Here is a 21,469-nt window from a genome sequence, read left to right as displayed (position 1 = left end):
GAGTGGTGGGTGAGTAACCTGGTAGTGAGTGGAGAGTGAGTAACCTGGTAGTGAGTGGAGAGTAAGTAACCTGGTAGTGAGTGTAGAGTGAGTAACCTGGTAGTGAGTGGTGGGTGAGTAACCTGGTAGTGAGTGGAGAGTAAGTAACCTGGTAGTGAGTGCAGAGTGAGTAACCTGATAGTGAGTGTTGGGTGAGTAACCTGGTAGTGAGTGGAGAGTGAGTAACCTGGTAGTGAGTGGAGAGTAAGTAACCTGGTAGTGAGTGGAGAGTAAGTAACCTGGTAGTGAGTGGAACGTGAGCAACCTGGTAATGAGTGGAGAATAAGTAACCTGGTAGTGAGTGGAGAATAAGTAACCTGGTAGTGAGTGGAGAGTGAGTAACCTGGTAGTGAGTGGAGGGTGAGTAACCTGGTAGTGAGTGGAGAATAAGTAACCTGGTAGTGAGTGGAGAGTGAGTAACCTGGTAGTGAGTGGAGAATAAGTAACCTGGTAGTGAGTGGAGTGAGTAACCTGGTAGTGAGTGGAGGGTGAGTAACCTGGTAGTGAGTGGAGAATAAGTAACCTGGTAGTGAGTGGAGGGTGAGTAACCTGGTAGTGAGTGGAGGGTGAGTAACCTGGTAGTGAGTGGAGGGTGAGTAACCTGGTAGTGAGTGGAGAATAAGTAACCTGGTAGTGAGTGGAGAGTGAGTAACCTGGTAGTGAGTGGAGAATAAGTAACCTGGTAGTGAGTGGAGGGTGAGTAACCTGGTAGTGAGTGGAGAATAAGTAACCTGGTAGTGAGTGGAGAGTAAGTAACCTGGTAGTGAGTGGAGAATAAGTAACCTGGTAGTGAGTGGAGGGTGAGTAACCTGGTAGTGAGTGGAGAATAAGTAACCTGGTAGTGAGTGGAGAGTGAGTAACCTGGTAGTGAGTGGAGAGTAAGTAACCTGGTAGTGAGTGGAGGGTGAGTAACCTGGTAGTGAGTGGAGGGTGAGTAACCTTGCAGTGAGTGGATAAAATATTCACCATGGGGAAGGATAGATAAAGAAGAGATGAAAGAGGGGAAGTGCAGGAAATAAAGAGGAGATACAAGTGTCCTCTTTATTACCCTTGGATGTTGCTTCATCTCCCTCCATCCCTCCCTCCCTCACCTCAAATTACTCACATCTCCTCCACACCACCATCATCGCCCTCACTCCAACACTCTCATCCTTCTCAACATCTGGGCTGGATGCTGAGACAGAGACCTGCTGGGTGTGGATGAGAAACTGACATGCAACTGACATACAACTGACATGCAACTGACATACAACTGACATGCAACTGACATGTTTACACACACAAGGCTTTCCTCTCATCTTAAGCAGCCTCTGAATTGTCGAATGAAGTTTTATATATATATATATATATATATATATATATATATATATATATATATATATATATATATATATATATATATATATATATATATATATATATATATATATATATATATATATATATATATATATATATATATATATATATATTCTGGTCTATTATCTCTTGATTCAAGTATATTCACTTCCTTCTGTTCACTTTCGTACACTTGCAATTATTTCTTCAATTTTTTCTAGTTCTTTCTTCAAATTCTATTCTTCCTTCTTAGTTTCTCCTTTATTTCTCCCTCTGTATCCCTCTCTTCCATTCTTGTCCTCCTTTCTATCCCTCTTTATCACTCTCTTTCCCATTTTTCTGAGCTTCCCTCTCGCAATACATCCACTTTAGCTTCCCACCTTCCCTCCCTCCTTTCTTTCCATCATTATTTTTTTTTCTCTACCTTACTCTTCCACCTTCACTGCCTCCTCTCTGTCTGTCTGTTTGTCTCTCTCTCTCTCTCTCTCTCTCTCTCTCTCTCTCTCTCTCTCTCTCTCTCTCTCCCTCCCTTTTCCCCTGCCTCCTCCTCTCTCCCAGCATCTCTGCCACTAACAGGTGTGTGTGTGTCTCGCTCAGGGGAGTATGGAACATACATCCTGGGAGCTAGGGAGAGGTTCCTGCAGGCAGGGTCTTCCCTGTCTCTGGTGTGTGTGGTCACTCACACCCTGGCACCACCCACGGCACTACTCTGGTACCACGACCACCACGTTCTTGATTACGACTCTCCAAGGGGTGGTATCTCACTCCAGGTGAGTCGTCTCAAGGGGGTAGTATCACTCTCCAGGTGTGTACTAAGGTGTAACTTCACCCTCCAGGTGAGTACTAAGGTGTAACTTCACCCTCCAGGTGTGTACTAAGGTGTAACTTTACCCTCCATGTGAGTACTAAGGGCGGCATCACTCTCCAGGTGAGTACTAAGGTGTAACTTCACTCTCCAAGGTGAGTACTAAACGATGACATCTCCCTCCAGGTGAGTACTAAGGTGTAACTTGACCCTCCAGGTGAGTACTAAGGTATAACTTCACCCTCCAGGTGAGTACTAAACTTTGATATCTCCCTCCAGGTGAGTACTAAACGTTGATATTTCCCTCCAGGTGAGTACGAAAAGTGATCCTCCCTCCTGAGGAGTTCTAAGAGGGTGTAAGGGAGGGAACGTGGAGTAGGGGGAAGGAGGGAGAGGAACACGGATTTTAAAAGAAGTTTTGGTGACTGAAAGGATTAAGGGAGATTTTCTGAGTGGTGTTTGTGTCTGCTGAGGCAGAGCCTTCTGGTGAGGGAGTGTGTGTTTGTGTATGCTGAGGCAGAGCCTTCTGGTGAGGGAGTGTGTGTTTGTGTCTGCTGAGGCAGAGCCTTCTAGTGAGGGAGTGTGTGTTTGTGTCTGCTGAGGCAGAGCCTTCAGGTGAGGGAGTGTGTGTTTGTGTCTGCTGAGGCAGAGCCTTCTGGTGAGGGAGTGTGTGTTTGTGTCTGCTAAGGCAGAGCCTTCAGGTGAGGGAGTGTGTGTTTGTGTCTGCTGAGGCAGAGCCTTCTGGTGAGGGAGTGTGTGTTTGTGTCTGCTGAGGCAGAGCCTTCAGGTGAGGGAGTGTGTGTTTGTGTCTGCTGAGGCAGAGCCTTCAGGTGAGGGAGTGTGTGTTTGTGTCTGCTAAGGCAGAGCCTTCAGGTGAGGGAGTGTGTGTTTGTGTCTGCTAAGGCAGAGCCTTCAGGTGAGGGAGTGTGTGTTTGTGTCTGCTAAGGCAGAGCCTTCAGGTGAGGGAGTGTGTGTTTGTGTCTGCTGAGGCAGAGCCTTCTGGTGAGGGAGTGTGTGTTTGTTTATGCTGAGGCAAAGCCTTCTAATGAGGGAGTGTGTGTTTGTTTGTCAGGTTGTTTAGATGTTTGTGAGGGAGTGTGTGTGTGTGTGAGGTTGTTTGAGTGTTTATGAGGGAGTGTGTTTGTGAAGTTGTGTGAGAGTGTTTGTGATGGAATGTGTGTTTGTGAGGTATTAAATGTGTTTGTGATGTCATGTGTGTATATGTGAGGTTTTTTATGAGGCAGTGTGTTTGTGAGGTTGTTTAAGTGAGTTATAAGGAAGTGTAAGTGTATTTGTAAGGGAGATTAACTGTGTGAGGGAGTATAAGTGTGCCCAGGAGGAAATTTAGGTCCTGCTATATACGTGAGCCACCGCTCGAATCCCTGTCCCTACTTATCGTTATTCATTGGCAATGGTTCACTTTGATTTATATATCTCTTTGTCTATCTATTCTACCTATCTATCTGTCTATCTATGGCGTGGATAGACTCCTCTGTGGCTAACTTGGAGATGATAGATCAACATAACAACACAGTAAACACTCTCTAATAGTATGATCTATGGTTTCCTAATAATGATAAATTGTATTAAATGTGAGCTTTCCTAATGAAGTGATTATCACTCTGACTTAGAACAATGTCGAGAAAAAAAAAGCAATGATCTGTTTGTCTGTTCTTCAAATGTAAATTCAATATTAGAGTGCTATGAAATTAGATATTTCAAGACTAATATTAGATGGTCATGCGATTTCAGAGGCACGTAAGTTCCTCCGTCTTCTAATAACATGTTCATTTTCCCTCTATAATCTACCTTGTCCATAATTATTATCACATTTGCTTTGTCTGTTTCGTAAGGTGAAGTCCAGGATCTTTCCTTAATTCATGGTATAACTTAACGAATCTTTGAGGACAGTTGTGTTATAGAGGTTGCAACTGTTGCTACACATGAATTAAGGAGAGATCCTGGACTTCACCTTACGAAACAGAGAAAGCAAATGTTGATAATAATTATAGACAAGGTAGATTATAGTGGAAAAATGAACATGTTATTAGAAGACTGGGCAGCTTACGTGCCTCTTAAATATTGGAAAGGTATCGTTAACATAAAGTCGATATAAAAACGGTCGACCTTATAAAGAGCAGGGAAATCATTGGTCAAAGTCAGTCACAGATATGTCCCCATCACAGCCCATCTCTCCGGTTATAAACCTTCCCATTAAATAGAAGATAACAATCTGTTGCTGTCAGTGATAACAATTTATGAAGGTGATGGTGGCAGCAGGAACACTGTCAAGCCATAGCTGACACAGTAGACAAGTAATTATTCACTGCGTTGCTCAATCAGTTCATCACTACAGAGTTGACCAAAGGAATTTATCTACACCATTACAAACTAACCTGCCTTTTGTAATAATAAATTCTCGGTAGAGATATTTTGTTTCTAGTTTTTATTTTCTCTACTCTCTCTCTCTCTTTCTTACTTTTATTAATTTGATTTTGACGTCTCTTTGAACTTCATCAAGTGTAACGTCTCCTTGAGCTTCATGAGACGTTTCCAGGAGAGAAAAACATCCATGTCAGAGTCTCTCAGCTTGTATAAGCTGACATGTTCACACTATACCATGATGCTTCTCTAAATCTGTATAAACTCAATATAACACAATATACACTTTATATCATATATGGCATTTATTCTCTCCCTCACTCCCTCTCTCCCTCTCTCCCTCTCTCTCTCTCTGGCTGTCATCACATTCCCACGACCCTTTACATCTCATCAAACAGCATCCTCATCCCCACCAGACCGCTTCCTTCATACTCACATGCAAACTGGGACACTTTTAAACGCCTAGATAACATCAACCTCTCACACAATTATGATAACAAGTACATCTCAGACACAGACACACAGCACACATAAAACAATCTATCACACAGGCTGCTGAGAAAGCAGTCCCCTAAAAGACACTACTTCGTCAGATATTCCTTCCGCCGGTCTGAAAGGATGAAGCGTCTCTTTTTGTGCTACGGTCATCGCTTTGCCTCCATCCTACGAAGATATACACACGTCATGCGAGATCTCACCTTCCTGAGAAATTACACCAACCGCAGCTTGGATGAAGACTAATTAACACAAGATTAATGACTCACTTTGAGACAAACCACTTCCTTACTGACCAACAGTTTGGTTTCCGCCAACAACGCTCGACTCAAGCTGTGGCTAGTGAAGCTCTTGGGCGGCTATATAGACTCAAAGGTTCACATCCCCAGTCTTAATTTATTACACCTAAACAAGGCCCTTATGCAGCCGCTCATCACATATACAACTCTCGCCCTTTCACTGGTTGCAAAGACTAATGTCCTGAAACTACAGTGAATCCAGAAACCTGTATTGAGCTGGGTGCTGAACGTGGCGTGGAGTGACTTCGCTAAAAGTGAGTCTTTCTGCACAAGGAGAGGTACCCCGGCGCTGACCGTCTTCTGGAAGGAGCTTAGTGATAAGCAAATTGACCGGCTAGAAACCCGCCAAGACCCATGGACAACATACCTAGACGAAATCATAAGACGGTCATACAGCCCTCAAAACTTTTTCAATCTCTTTATAAGCCTGTTCCTCCTCCTCTTTTAAGATGTCCCCTGCCCTCTGCAGGGAGGACCTTAAAAGATGCCCTTTTACTAACCATTAATACGATATCCCTCTCCATTTATCTACAATAGCATTCGAGAAACAGCAGACCACACTCTGCAGTAGCATGCACACTGTCAGCACAACAAGCACCATTTTTCTTTCAACTCTGGCCAGGCAGCACCATGAGGCTGGGTCCAGCCCCGGCTCTTTCCCCTCGCTCTTCAAACCATTCCTTCCCCTTACTTCTCTTTCGCTATCCCGCTCTCCCCTCTCACCCCGTTCTCCCCTCTTACCCTCATGAGTTTTACCTGGGAGTATCCTCTCCTGTCCTGGAGCTGAATATTTTACCATGGATATGCAAAGTGGATATATTACCTTGGATATACAAAGTGGATATATTACCATGGATATACAAAATGGATATATTACCATGTAGATACAAAGTGGATATATCACCATGGATACATAAAGTGGATATATCAACACGGATATACAAAGAAGATATTTTACCATGGATATACAAGGTAATATGGACTAGTGTGGCTTAGAGAGCAAATTCCCTAACAGAGAGACGTAGTTCTCCCTGCCTCTGACTGTTCAACATCAACAGCCATAGTATTGTTATTTTATTGTTACAGTCACGGTACTGTGACTGTATTCTTATAGTCACGGTATTGTTAGTTTATTGTTAGTCACGGTACTGTGACTGTATTGTTACAGTCACGGTACTGTTAGTTCATTGATAAGATTAAGTAAAATAACGTACCCTTGTCTTCCCTTCCATCCACTGACAGGTAGAGAAGACTGGGGAGCAGACGACGTCCAGACTTCTCCTGTCATCGGTAAGGATGTCAGACTCTGGCAACTACACCTGTCTCCCCGTCAACGCGCCCACTGCCTCTGTCTCTGTCCACGTCAACAGCGGTGAGCAACACACTCGTATCTGAGGGAAAAACACTTTCATTGTTGCTAACTAACGGGATTAATAAATTAAGTTTCAACTTTATCCTTGAGAGGCTAACTATGATAATTATAAGGATAACGTAACAGTGAAACAGTGATGTGGTGGCCGTGGTGACACTACATGGTGAGGCTGCCTGGTGATGCTACCTGGTGAGTTTACCTTGCGACATTACCTGGTGACCCTTCCTGGTGACACTATCTGGTGACATTACCTAGTGACACTATCTACTGACGCTACCTGGTGATATTACCTGGTGAGGCTACCTTGTGATATTATCTGGTGACGCTACCTGGTGAATCTACCTTACGATATTACCTGGTGACGCTTCCTGGTGACATTATGGTAACATTATCTAGTGACGCTTCCTGGTGACATTATGGTGACATTATCTAGTGACGCTTTCTGGTGACATTAGGGTGACATTATCTGGTGACGCTACCTTGTGACACTACCTGGTGGCGCTACCGTGTGACATTACCTAGTGACACTACCTTGCAACATTACCTGTTGACGCTGCTTTGTGACATTACCTGGTGGCGCTACCTTGTGACATTACTTGATGACACCACCTGCTGATAATACTTCATGACACCACTTGGTGACACCACCTGGTGACACCACCTGGTGACACCATTTGGTGACACCACCTGCTGACACCACTTGGTGACACCACCTGCTGACACCACCTACTGACAATGACCATGACTTGTTGAAGGTCCAAGTCAAGGTTACCAGGCAAAAAAGAAACTTGGTATGAAAAAACCAGGTCCAAGAGGAACCTGGTAATATAAGGTTCTGGAGTAACCTAGTACAAGGTTCTAGAGGATCCTAGTATAAGATTCTGGAGGATTCTGGTACGAAGTTTTGAAGGAACCTGGTACAAAGTTCTAAAGGATTCTGGTACAAAATTCTGGAGGATCTTGGTACAAAGTTTTGGAGGAACCTGGTACAAAGTTTTGCGGAAACCTCTTCGAGGGTTTTAAAACGACGAAGGTTTAATAACTGCTGATGATATGCAAGATTTCCAGGTTGCCAGACACATTCCAGTATTGGTCAGTGAGTCACTGTTGACACCATACGATAATCTTCAGCCATATTTCACTACCCCCTTATAATTAATAATAAACTCTACGGGAACGTCCAGCCATATTTCACTACCCCCCTTAAAATCAATAATAAACTCTACGGGAACGTCCAGCCATATTTCACTACTCCCTTAAAATCAATAATAAACTCTACGGGAACGTCCAGCCATATTTCACTACCCCCTTAAAATTAATAATAAACTCTACGGGAACGTCCAGCCATATTTCACTACTCCCTTAAAATCAATAATAAACTCTACGGGAACGTCCAGCCATATTTCACTACTCCCTTAAAATCAATAATAAACTCTACGGGAACGTCCAGCCATGTTTCACTACCCCTTAAACTTAATAATAAACTCTACGGGAACGTCCAGCCATGTTTCGTCACATCAGATGGTGTCAGTTCATGCCATTTCAGGTACTCACTAATTTTGCATTGAGCTAATGGTAGTAGCAGCTTAAACACCAGTCGTTTCAGACACTGAGGGTATCCATGCAAATGGCAAGTGAACATGTATAAATATCTTAACAGTTCAATTGATCCTTGTAGCTGCTCTCAACCATCGCTGAGAACAGAGAGAATGTAATTCTCATTAGTGACTCATGTTATGTTTTAAGACATGTTATGTTTTAAGTCTCTGTTGCTCCTGTAATTACATTCTTGAAGTAAGGCCTAATTACCCTCTTCGTCCTGTAATTACCTTCTTGAGATGAGGTCTAATTAGTCTGTCCTTCCTGTAATTGCCTTCTTAAGCTGAGGTCTAATTACACCCTCCAACCTGTAATTACCTTCTTGAGGGGAGGCCTAATTAGTCTTGGCCTCCTATAATTATCTTTTTATATACAGTTGATAGGATTTAATTTGGTTTTCTTGTACCAGTTTGTGAATCAGAATCTGCTTCAGTCTGATTTGACTTACATTCTTAGAAAATATCAAATTTTTGCACTAAATCAAGGATATATTAGCCTAAAAGTCATTATTTTTTTCCAGTAATCTCTCTCTCTCTCGCTCTCTCTCTCTCGCTCTTTCTCTCTCTCTCTCTCTCTCTCTCTCTCTCTCTCTCTCTCTCTCTCTCTCTCTCTCTCTCTCTCTCTCTCTCTCTCTCTCTCTCTCTCTCTCTCGCTCTCTCTCTCTCTCTCTCTCTCCTCTGGAGGTAATAATATACCACAAAACACAATCATCCTCACCTCCACAAACCAATAAACAAAGCTAAAATAAGCAATTATTTCATTTTTAGTTTTATTTTCTTCCAGTTTTTCTATTATAAGTTTGCGTGATGACCTCTATAATTACGCAAAAAAAATTTGAGTGACGGAAGTGAAGTTTAGCGTCACGTGACCCGCGTTTGTTACTGACGCGTTACAACCCCTTCCCCCCCTCCCCCCCACTTTTTCGATGCATGTCGAGGGCTAACTTTTGCAAATATATCAAATTGCAGGCTATGCATATTTTTGCTTTATAACCGCAGCGGGGTTGTCATTCCACAGTGTGAATGTGTGGAGCACCGTAGCTAGCATGGTTGGGGGGATGATGTTGTACTGTGTCAGTCGCTGCTGGTGACTCTGAGTACACACACACACACACACACACACACACACATACACTGGTGCTTAGCAAGAATTAAAAACATGTTTTCCGTAAGCTTGTATGTGTAATAAATTTATGCACTCTTTTATTTGTGTACATTTGGTTTATTGGGTTTAAAGCCTGTCTACTACACGAGGCTGCTTGTGACGTGTTAACCACTAGTCAAGAGTGCTGGAATCCTTTCAAAGAGGAATTAAACAGAATTTGCTGTGTATATTCACTGTGATATGCGCATCGCTTAGCATATATACCCTGAAGAACGTTTTAATTTGGATTATATTAAAATTAATCTAAATTTAAACAACTACAGAGTTGTAAGATAATGTTAATACGTAAAGAAGTGCAACATAAGTTGTGGTATATATAACCTAGACTCCTAGAGAGTTCTCCTCATAATATTGTTACTGCTGAGAGAGAGAGAGAATTTATTATATGCAACACAGGATATATACCCCTAGAGGTGTACATCTCTCAGTGTATATATGCTGAGAGTTCACTTTAACCCCTATTTTAGATATTAAAGTATTCATGTCTGGTGGTGACAAGGTTAAGTGCATATTTAATGACCGTAGCCCGGTGGATAGGCTTGAAACCCCAATAATCATCCAAGCATCACATCAAGACCAAGGTCTTCCTTTAAATCTTTCAACTTTACAGGATTTCCTTCAACTAGTGTTAATAAACAAAGGTCTTTAACTATAGTGTTACTATATAAAAAATTTTATACAAACAAAATTTAGAATATTAATAGAGTTCAGACTATCATATATACTTATCTTGATAACAACTACAGTGACATTATATATACCTGTCTATGTAAAAACACGATGACATCATATATACCTATGTAACAATGGTGACATCATTCATAATTATCTACGCACACTGGAGAAATACTTCTCTTTATTTCTCATGCTTTTCCTAACTTGATACAGGTGACCCGAGTGTGTAGTATTACGTAGCAAAGACTTTCTCTGATATCAGAGACCGTCTTCTAACATATCACTTACCCTTTATTCCCTTTTACAGTGGTTACGTTGCATATTAATGCATATCTAGTGTCTAGTGATTTTGTGACCTAGTGTGTGTGTGTGTGTGTATGTTATGTTATATTATGTTATGTTATGTTATTTTGTGTATGTACAGACGAGCTGCGAGCAGCCGTTCAGCAGGAAGTCTTCAACAAAGGTGTTTCAGGAAGCAGCCCTGGTTACCACCTGCTGACGCTGCTGCTGCTGCTGCTACTACTGCTGCACGCCATGCACACAGCAGCAGCACCATTAGCTTCAGCAGCAGGTCTGAGTAGCGGCCCCAGCAGCTTTTCCTAGCACCAGTGACTCTCCTTACCTCCCAGCACCTAAAGCTACACAAGTCATTCAGACAGCTAACACTAACTTGGTAAGTCACGCCAACACGACATTTTCTTTTCTTGTTTTTCCTATTTTTTGTAAGTTGTTTAGATTTTTCTTTATAACCTGTTTTTCCCTACTTTATCTCTTTTTGTTTATAATAATATTTATTTACATTAATGTAACTATATATCGTTTAGTTTCTCCAGCACGACATATATATATATATATATATATATATATATATATATATATATATATATATATATATATATATATATATATATATATATATATATATGAATTATTAAGGTGAGATTACTTTGCACACAGTAAATATTGAACTATGAGTGTGTGTACTGAACGTTCATTGTTAGTGTTACATGTGTAATTTTAAATATTTTTTTTAAATTTAAAGTCTGACAATTCTCAGTATTTAAAATATAAATATTTTATACAGCCTAAAGTTCAAAAATGAATCATTTTCTAGGTTTATATTTTAGAAACTTCACTTCTTTCGTGGTTATGAAAGTTATGTGTACTTCTCAGGAAACATCATTGTCTGGGCAAGTTAGGCAGCATCATGTGTCATCACTGAGGCATCCTAGGTATTCTGACTACTTATTGTCTCCTACACTAAGGCATCCTAGGCATCCTAACTACTTATTGTCTCCTACACTAAGGCATCCTAGGCATCCTAACTACTTATTGTCTCCTACACTAAGGCATCCTAGGCATCCTAACTACTTATTGTCTCCTACACTAAGGCATCCTAGGCATCCTAACTACTTATTGTCTCCTACACTAAGGCATCCTAGGCATCCTAACTACTTATTGTCTCCTACACTAAGGCATCCTAGGCATACTAACTACTTATTGTCTCCTACACTAAGGCATCCTAGGCATCCTAACTACTTATTGTCTCCTACACTAAGGCATCCTAGGCATAATAACTACTTATTGTCTCCTACACTAAGGCATCCTAGGCATCCTAACTACTTATTGTCTCCTACACTAAGGCATCCTAGGCATCCTAACTACTTATTGTCTCCTACACTAAGGCATCCTAGGCATCCTAACTACTTATTGTCTCCTACAAGTTATTCATTGTTTCCTCCAATATTATTTTAGTAGCTTGAAAAACCATACCCCGGCCGGGATTGAACCCGCGGTCAGAGAGTCTCAAAACTCCAGACCGTCGCGTTAGCCACTAGACCAGCTAGCCACAATACGATTCGTCCAACTAGGTATATTTCTACACCATAGGAAGGTTAGCATAGGCACCACTGTGACCACAAATGCAAGTTTTTACAGACGAATCTCCAGCTAGCGTGGCCGTGACGAACTCTAGCTCAAGTCCCCTCACTGCCGTCAACATGACTCACGAAATTTGTGGTCACAGTGGTGCCTATGCTAACCTTCCTATGGTGTAGAAATATACCTAGTCGGACGAATCTTATTGTGGCTAGCTGGTCTAGTGGCTAACGCGACGGTCTGGAGTTTTGAGACTCTCTGACCGCGGGTTCAATCCTAGCCGGGGTATGGTTTGTTTGCAATCGTGTCATTACGATTTTTAGTAGCTTGAAGACACGAGGATGCTGTCAGGAGACTGCTGTCAGTAGACTGCTGTCAGTAGACTGCTGTCAGTAGACTGCTGTTAGTAGACTGCTGTTAGTAGACTGCTGTCAGTAGACTGCTGTTAGTAGACTGCTCTCAGTAGACTGCTGTCAGTAGACTGCTGTCAGTAGACTGCTGTTAGTAGACTGCTCTCAGTAGACTGCTCTCAGTAGACTGCTCTCAGTAGACTGCTCTCAGTAGACTGCTCTCAGTAGACTGCTCTCAGTAGACTGCTCTCATTAGACTACTCTCATTAGACTGCTCTCAGTAGACTGCTCTCAGTAGACTGCTCTCAGTAGACTGCTCTCAGTAGACTGCTCTCAGTAGACTGCTCTCAGTAGACTGCTCTCAGTAGACTGCTCTCAGTAGACTGCTCTCAGTAGACTGCTCTCAGTAGACTACTCTCATTAGACTGCTCTCAGTAGACTGCTCTCAGTAGACTGCTCTCAGTAGACTGCTCTCAGTAGACTGCTCTCAGTAGACTGCTCTCAGTAGACTGCTCTCAGTAGACTGCTCTCAGTAATAGTGGTAGCAGAGCTTTCCAATAAGACTGATGTAACTACAGTAATGACTGGCTGATTAGTTTTGGCACTGTCAGGGGATCATCCCTTGACTTCACCTCTTAAAGATATGCTACCTGGGACTCTTCGTTACCTCTCAGATGTTGACATCGCTGCTAAGTCTGCCAGTGAGTTCGATGAGTCCTCTTACTACTATGCAGAGGAAGAGTTGAGTGAATGAGTGTCCAAATGGCAGGGTAAAATCTTTGCTGTAACTAGCTAAAACGTCCGAAAATAGGCAAGAAAATTCTTTCAAACGGCTCCCAAAACCATAACTCTTTTAAGAAGGCTGAATGTATTCTGAAAATCTAGTTTGACTACGTACCTTTATGGTCGGGTAAATCCCTGATGTAATCCTCTATTGCATGAGCCATTGCTTTACTGTTTTCAGTGATACTTAAGCCAAGTTGACGTTGGCTAACGTTGACGTAGGCTCCGTGAAGGCTGTCATGACTAACGTTATCAAAAGATGATAGAGGATGTTACATGGCAACAAGACGGTGGAGGGTGCTACATGGCAACAAGACGGTGGAGGGTGTTACATGGCAACAAGACGGTGGAGGGTGTTACATGGCAACAAGACGGTGGAGAGTGTTACATGGCAACAAGACGGTGGAGGGTGTTACATGGCAACAAGACGGTGGAGGGTGTTACATGGTAACAAGACGGTGGAGGGTGTTACATGACAACAAGACGGTGGAGGGTGTTACATAGCAACAAGACGGTGAAGGGTGTTACATGGCAACAAGGCGGTGGAGGGTGTTACATGGCAACAAGACGGTGGAGGGTGTTACATGACAACAAGACGGTGGAGGGTGTTACGTGGCAACAAGACGGTGGAGGGTGTTACATGGCAACAAGACGGTGGAGGGTGTTACTTGGCAACAAGACGGTGGAGGGTGTTACATGGCAACAAGACGGTGGAGGGTGTTACATGGCAACAAGACGGTGGGGGGTGTTACATGGCAACAAGACGGTGGAGGGTGTTATATGGCAACAAGACGGTGGAGGGTGTTACATAGCAACAAGACGGTGGAGGGTGTTACATGGCAACAAGACGGTGGAGGGTGTTACATGGCAACAAGACGGTGGAGGGTGTTACATGGCAACAAGACGGTGGAGGGTGTTACATGGCAACAAGACGGTGGGGGTGTTACATGGCAACAAGACGGTGGAGGGTGTTATATGGCAACAAGACGGTGGAGGGTGTTACATGGCAACAAGACGGTGGAGGGTGTTACATGGCAACAAGACGGTGGAGGGTGTTACATGGCAACAAGACGGTGGAGGGTGTTACATGGCAACAAGACGGTGGAGGGTGTTACATGGCAACAAGACGGTGGAGGGTGTTACATGGCAACAAGACGGTGGAAGGTGTTACATAGCAACAAGACGAAGAAAGGTTGAGGGAAATATACATATATATATATATATATATATATATATATATATATATATATATATATATATATATATATATATATATATATATATATATATATATATATATATATATATATATATATATATATATATATATATACTAAGAGGTGTATTTCTCACAACATATATACACTGACACATTGTTTTAATCCCAATTTTAAGGATAAAATTATTTTTATCTGGTGGTGAGCAGGTGACATGCAACCTTAGTAACATTTGCCTAGTCGACAGGCTTGAAACCCCATTAACCAACTAACCAACCAACCAATGTTTCAACATTTATTTTTTTGTAAAAATATTTATTTTTCTATCATGCATTAAAAAGATGTCTCTTTTATGTGACAATATTTATATGTAAATGTAAATATATATTTATACGTAAATTTACGAAGATATTTTTTACGCAACGCGATTCAACATGTTTGATTCTTTGTTTACAGTGACCGTGACGTCACTACAACACCTGGAACCTAGTGGCGTCACTACAGCACCTGGAACCTAGTGGCATCACTACAACACCTGGAACCTAGTGGCGTCACTACAACACCTGGAACCTAGTGGCGTCACTACAACACCTGGAACCTAGTGACGTCACTACAACACCTGGAACCTAGTGACGTCACTACAACACCTGGAACCTAGTGACGTCGCTACAATATCTGGAACCTAGTGACGTCACTACAACACCTGTAACCTAGTGACGTCGCTACAATATCTGGAACCTAGTGACGTCACTACAACACCTGGAACCTAGTGACGTCACTACAACACCTGGAACCTAGTGACGTCACTACAACACCTGGGATCTAGTGACGTCATTACAACACCTGGGACCTAGTGACGTCACTACAACACCTGGGGCCTAGTGACGTCATTACAACACATGGGGCTGAGAGTGACGTCACTACAGCACCTGGGACGTAGAGTGAGGTTACTACAACACCTGGGGCTCAGAGTGACGTCACTTAACATCTGGGCTCAGAGTGACGTCACTATAACAACCGGCACGTAGATTGACGTCACTACAACACCTGGGAAGCAGAGTGCCACCACTACAACACTTAGGCCATAGAGTGACGTCACTGCAACACTTAGAACTAAAACTGACGTCACCACGACACTTGGGGCGCAGTGATGTCACCGCAACACCTGGACGTAGAGTGACATCATCACAACATCTGGGGCACAGTGACGTCACCACAACACCTGGAGCGCAGAGTGAAGTCACCGCAACACCTAGGCTACATACAGTGACATCAACAATATTTTCAACACCTGGAGGGATGACTAATGTAATAAACTCAATACATATTTTTAGCTAAAATAAGAGAGTATTCACTAATCCCCACATACAGTAACTTCTCTCACAGAGTCTCACAGTGTGGCCGGATATAATACACTCAGATTACAACTCTGATAGAACACACTTTACTAAAGGGAACTATCCTGATTCTAGTTTTTTTAAGTAGGAAATAGATGGAGTGTGGATCTGGTTCAGAACACTTGAGAGATACTAATGAGCACACGTGGGTGTTTATTTTTATCGACTTGTTCCAGTGTTCCAGCAGCTGCTGCAGCAGTAGTGATCTCACTTCTTCCAGTGTTCCAGCAGCTGCTGCAGTAGTAGTGATCTTACTTGTTCCAGTGCTCCAGCAGCTGCTGCAGCAGTAGTGATCTCACTTACTTGTTCCAGTGTTCCAGCAGCAGCTGCAGCAGTAGTGATCTCACTTGTTCCAGTGTTCCAGCAGCTGCTGCAGCAGTAGTGATCTCACTTACTTGTTCCAGTGTTCCAGCAGCTGCTGCAGCAATACTGATCCCACATAATTGTTCCAGTGTTCCAGCAGCTGCTGCAGCAGTAGTGATCTCACATACTTGTTCCAGTGTTCCATCAGCTGCTGCAGTTGCTGCAGTGATCCCAGACACTTGTTCCAGCAGTTACTGGTGGAGTGTGTTAGCTCACATCAGAAAGTTAGAGGGTGAAAAAGAAGTGTGAAGAATGAGATCATATGTTGAAGAAGGAATATATGTCACACTAAGTCAGTATCAGTTAAGTCTTACAGAGAGTCAGTAATAACATTGTAGGCTCAGTCCTCCGCCCTCCAGCGTGACCAGCAAAGCCTTACAGATACCCAGAGTCTACAGTGACAATGGGGTACTGTGGCAGCGGAGGGTCGGCCAGGGTAAGGGTGCCAGAACGTTCCAACAGAAATTAAAGGAATAAAAATAGAAACAGATACTGAAAAAAGTAGTCTGAGTGTCCTTAATTAAGAGAAAGAATACTCAGTCACAAAGGCACTGGTCCACCATTGTTTTTTTTACCACAGGGAAAATTCTGACTCTCACCCAGGGGTCGGTTCTCACCCTCCCTAGACGACATAAACACCTCTCGGTATATGTACACGTGGATATACATCTCCTCTCGGTATATATGCACTGAGTATATACAATGAGGAATATACCTCTTGGTGTATATACAGTGAGAGATTCACCTCTTGGTGTATATACAGTGAGTGTGTGTGTATAAACTCTGGATGATTTTCACATTTCCCTTTTTATGCAAAAGAAAATTATCAGCCACTGAGATAATATGCTTATGTTTAGTGTTGGGGAAAATTTTAATTGAGTTAACCTGAGGGAGCGACAACCCCCATTATTATGTAAATTGTTTGCCAGACTTTTGTTCTTCTTTCTTTGCAAGTCCAGTTGTTTATATATATATATATATATATATATATATATATATATATATATATATATATATATATATATATATATATATATATATATATATATATATATATATATATATATATATATATATATATATATATATATATATATATATCTAGATATATAGATATATATGTGTGTTAATTAAATAACTGCTAGACACAAATATATTTTGCATATTCTTTGTTATACACTAACCACATACTATCACATACACCAACCACATACTATCACATACACCAACCACATACTATCACATACACCAACCACATACTATCACATACACCAACCACATACTATCACATACACCAACCACATACTATCACATACACCAACCACATACTATCACATACACCAACCACATACTATCACATACACCAACCACATACTATCACATACACCAACCACATACTATCACATACACCAACCACAAACTATCACATACACCAACCACATACTATCACATACACCAACCACATACTATCACATACACCAACCACATACTATCACATACACCAACCACATACTATCACATACACCAACCACATACTATCACATACACCAACCACATACTATAAAATACACCAACCACATACTATCACATACACCAACCACATACTATCACATACACCAACCACATACTATCACATGCACCAACCGCATACTATCACATACACCAACCACATACTATCACATACACCAACCACATACTATCACATACACCAACCACATACTATCACATACACCAACCACATACTATCACATACACCAACCACATACTATCACATACACCAACCACATACTATCACATACACCAACCACATACTCTCATATACACCAACCACATACTCTCACATACACCAAAGACATACTATCACATACACCAACAACATACTCTCATATACACCAACCACATACTCTCACATACACCAAAGACATACTATCACATACACCAACCACATACTATCACATACACCAACCACATACTATCACATACACCAACCACATACTATCACATACACCAACCACATACTCTCACATACACCAACCACATACTCTCACATACACCAACCACATACTCTCACATACACCAACCACATACTCTCACATACACCAAAGACATACTCTCACATACACCAACCACATACTATCACATACACCAACCACATACTATCACATACACCAACCACATACTCTCATATACACCAACCACATACTCTCACATACACCAAAGACATACTATCACATACACCAACCACATACTCTCATATACACCAACCACATACTCTCACATACACCAAAGACATACTATCACATACACCAACCACATACTATCACATACACCAACCACATACTATCACATACACCAACCACATACTATCACATACACCAACCACATACTCTCACATACACCAACCACATACTCTCACATACACCAACCACATACTCTCACATACACCAACCACATACTCTCACATACACCAAAGACATACTCTCACATACACCAACCACATACTCTCACATACACCAACCACATACTCTCACATACACCAACCACACACTATCACATACACCAAGCACATACTCTCACATACACCAACCACATACTCTCACATACACCAACCACATACTCTCACATACACCAACCACATACTCTCACATACACCAACCACATACTCTCACATATAACAACCACATACTCTCACATACACCAACCACATACTATCACATACACCAACCACATACTATCACATACACCAACCACATACTATCACATACACCAACCACACACTATCACATACACCAACCACATACTATCACATACACCAACCACATACTCTCACATACACCAACCATATACTATCACATACACCAACCACATACTATCACATACACCAACCACATACTATCACATACACCAACCACATACTATCACATACACCAACCACATACTATCACATTCACCAACCACATTCTCTCACACCAACCACATACTCTCACATACACCAACCACATACTATCACATACACCAACCACATACTATCACATACACCAACCACACGCTATCACATACACCAACCACATACTCTCACATGCACCAACCACGTACTCTCACATGCACCAACCACATACTCTCACAAACACCAAGCACATACTCTCACATACACCAACCACATACTCTCACATACACCAACCACATACTATCACATACACCAACCACATTCTCTCACATACACCAACCACATACTCTCACATACACCAACCACATACTCTCACATACACCAACCACATACTCTCACATACACCAACCACATGCTCTCACAAACGCTACCCACAAACTCTCACATGCACCAACCACATCCCCTTATATACACCAACCTCATCCCCTCACATACACCAACCACATGCTTTCACATACACCAACCACATACTCTCACATACACCAACCACATCCCCTCACATACACCTACCACATACTCTCACATACACCAACCACATCCCCTCACATACACCTACCACATACTCTCACATACAGCAACCACATACTCTCACATACACCAACCACATCCCCTCACATACACCTACCACATACTCTCACATACACCAACCACATCCCCTCACATACACCTACCACATACTCTCACATACAGCAACCACATCCCCTCACATACACCTACCACATACTCTCACATACACCAACCACATACTCTCACATACACCAACCACATCCCCTCACATACACCAACCACATACTCTCACATACACCAACCACATCCCCTCACATACACCTACCACATACTCTCACATACACCAACCACATCCCCTCACATACACCAACCACATTCTCTCACATACACCAACTACATCCCCTCACATACACCAACCACATCCCCTCACATACACCAACCACATACTCTCACATACACCAACAACATCCCCGCACATGCAGCAACCACATACTCTCACATCCACCAACAGCATCCCCTCACATACACCAACCACATCCTCTCACATACACCAACCACATACTCTCACATACACCAACAACATCCCCTCACATACACCAACCACATACTCTCACATACACCAACAACATCCCCTCACATACACTAACAACATCCCCTCACATACACCAACCACATACTCTCACATACACCAACAACATCCCCTCACATGCACCAACCACATACTCTCACATACACCAACAACATCCCCTCACATACACCAACAACATCCCCTCACATACACCAACAACGTCCCCTCACATACGTCAACCACATACTCTCACATACACCAACAACATCCCCTCACATACACCATTCAAATCCAGTTTCACAAATCGTCCAGATTCTGGGACAGACAGAAATACTCCGGGACAAATAACGACTCTCTGTATTACTGTGGTCACAAGAGAGCACTAAACCCGTGTGGATCGCTCAGCGCCAGTTGTGGCGATGGTGTAGACTAAACCCTCCCTAGTTAGCTGATCATGTGAGACTTCTGACTCACAGCTGACTCACAGCTGACTCACAGCTGGTTCACATAGAGCTCACAGCTGGTTCACAGCTGACTCACAGCTGGTTCACATAGAGCTCACAGCTGGCTCAAGTTTTTTCTTGCTCTTTATTTATATGCTTTTTAAAGAAGAAAACAGTAGTAATAAAGATAATTAGAGAAGCAAGCTCTTAAAACTCTTCAAGTAAACAAGAGTTGGTAACGATTTAGTGGATGGAAGAGAGAGAGAGAGAGAGAGAGAGAGAGAGAGAGAGAGAGAGAGATGGGGGTTAGATGAGAGACCAGAGAGGCACACATTGAATTAATGGAGAGGCCACAAACTAGCGGCTGCCACAACCCATTACTTTACCTGTTTTATGAACCAATTAGAATAGTTAATGGAGGCTCTAGGTACCTGACCTCCACAACCACCTACCTGACCTCCACCACCACCACCTACTTAAACTCCACCACCACCTACCTGACTTTAACCATCACCTACCTGACCTCCACCACCACCACCTACCTGATCTCTGCCACCACCTACCTGACCTATACCACCAGTAACCTGACGTCCACCACCACCTACCTGATCTCCACCACCACCTACCTGACCTATACCACCAGTAACCTGACCTCCACCACCACCTACCTGATCTCCACCACCACCTATCTGACCTATACCACCAGTAACCTGACCTCCACCACCACCACCACCTACCTGACCAACACCAGCTAACTGACCTCCATCACTACCTACCTGACCTGCACCACAACCTACTTAACTGCTACCACCAGTAACCTGATCTCCACCACCACCTACCTGACC

General features: G+C 42.5%; 1 protein-coding gene across 1 annotated transcript in view; it reads left to right on the top strand.

Annotated features, from left to right (window-relative positions):
* LOC128692481 (uncharacterized) overlaps positions 1-15,706 on the top strand; it is a 382,774-nt gene extending 367,068 nt beyond the window's left edge. Inside the window, exons 6-9 of the mRNA XM_070089840.1 lie at positions 1,975-2,147; positions 6,601-6,730; positions 10,593-10,844; positions 14,856-15,706. Of these exons, the coding sequence (XP_069945941.1) occupies positions 1,975-2,147; positions 6,601-6,730; positions 10,593-10,774 (485 nt within the window). The 3' untranslated portion in view covers positions 10,775-10,844; positions 14,856-15,706. The remainder of the gene's footprint in view (positions 1-1,974; positions 2,148-6,600; positions 6,731-10,592; positions 10,845-14,855) is intronic.
* Positions 15,707-21,469: the final 5,763 nt, after the last annotated feature.

The sequence above is a fragment of the Cherax quadricarinatus genome, chromosome 30, assembly GCF_038502225.1.
Source record: "Cherax quadricarinatus isolate ZL_2023a chromosome 30, ASM3850222v1, whole genome shotgun sequence".
Lineage (NCBI taxonomy): Eukaryota > Metazoa > Arthropoda > Malacostraca > Decapoda > Parastacidae > Cherax > Cherax quadricarinatus.
This window is presented reverse-complemented; position numbering and strand designations above follow the sequence as displayed.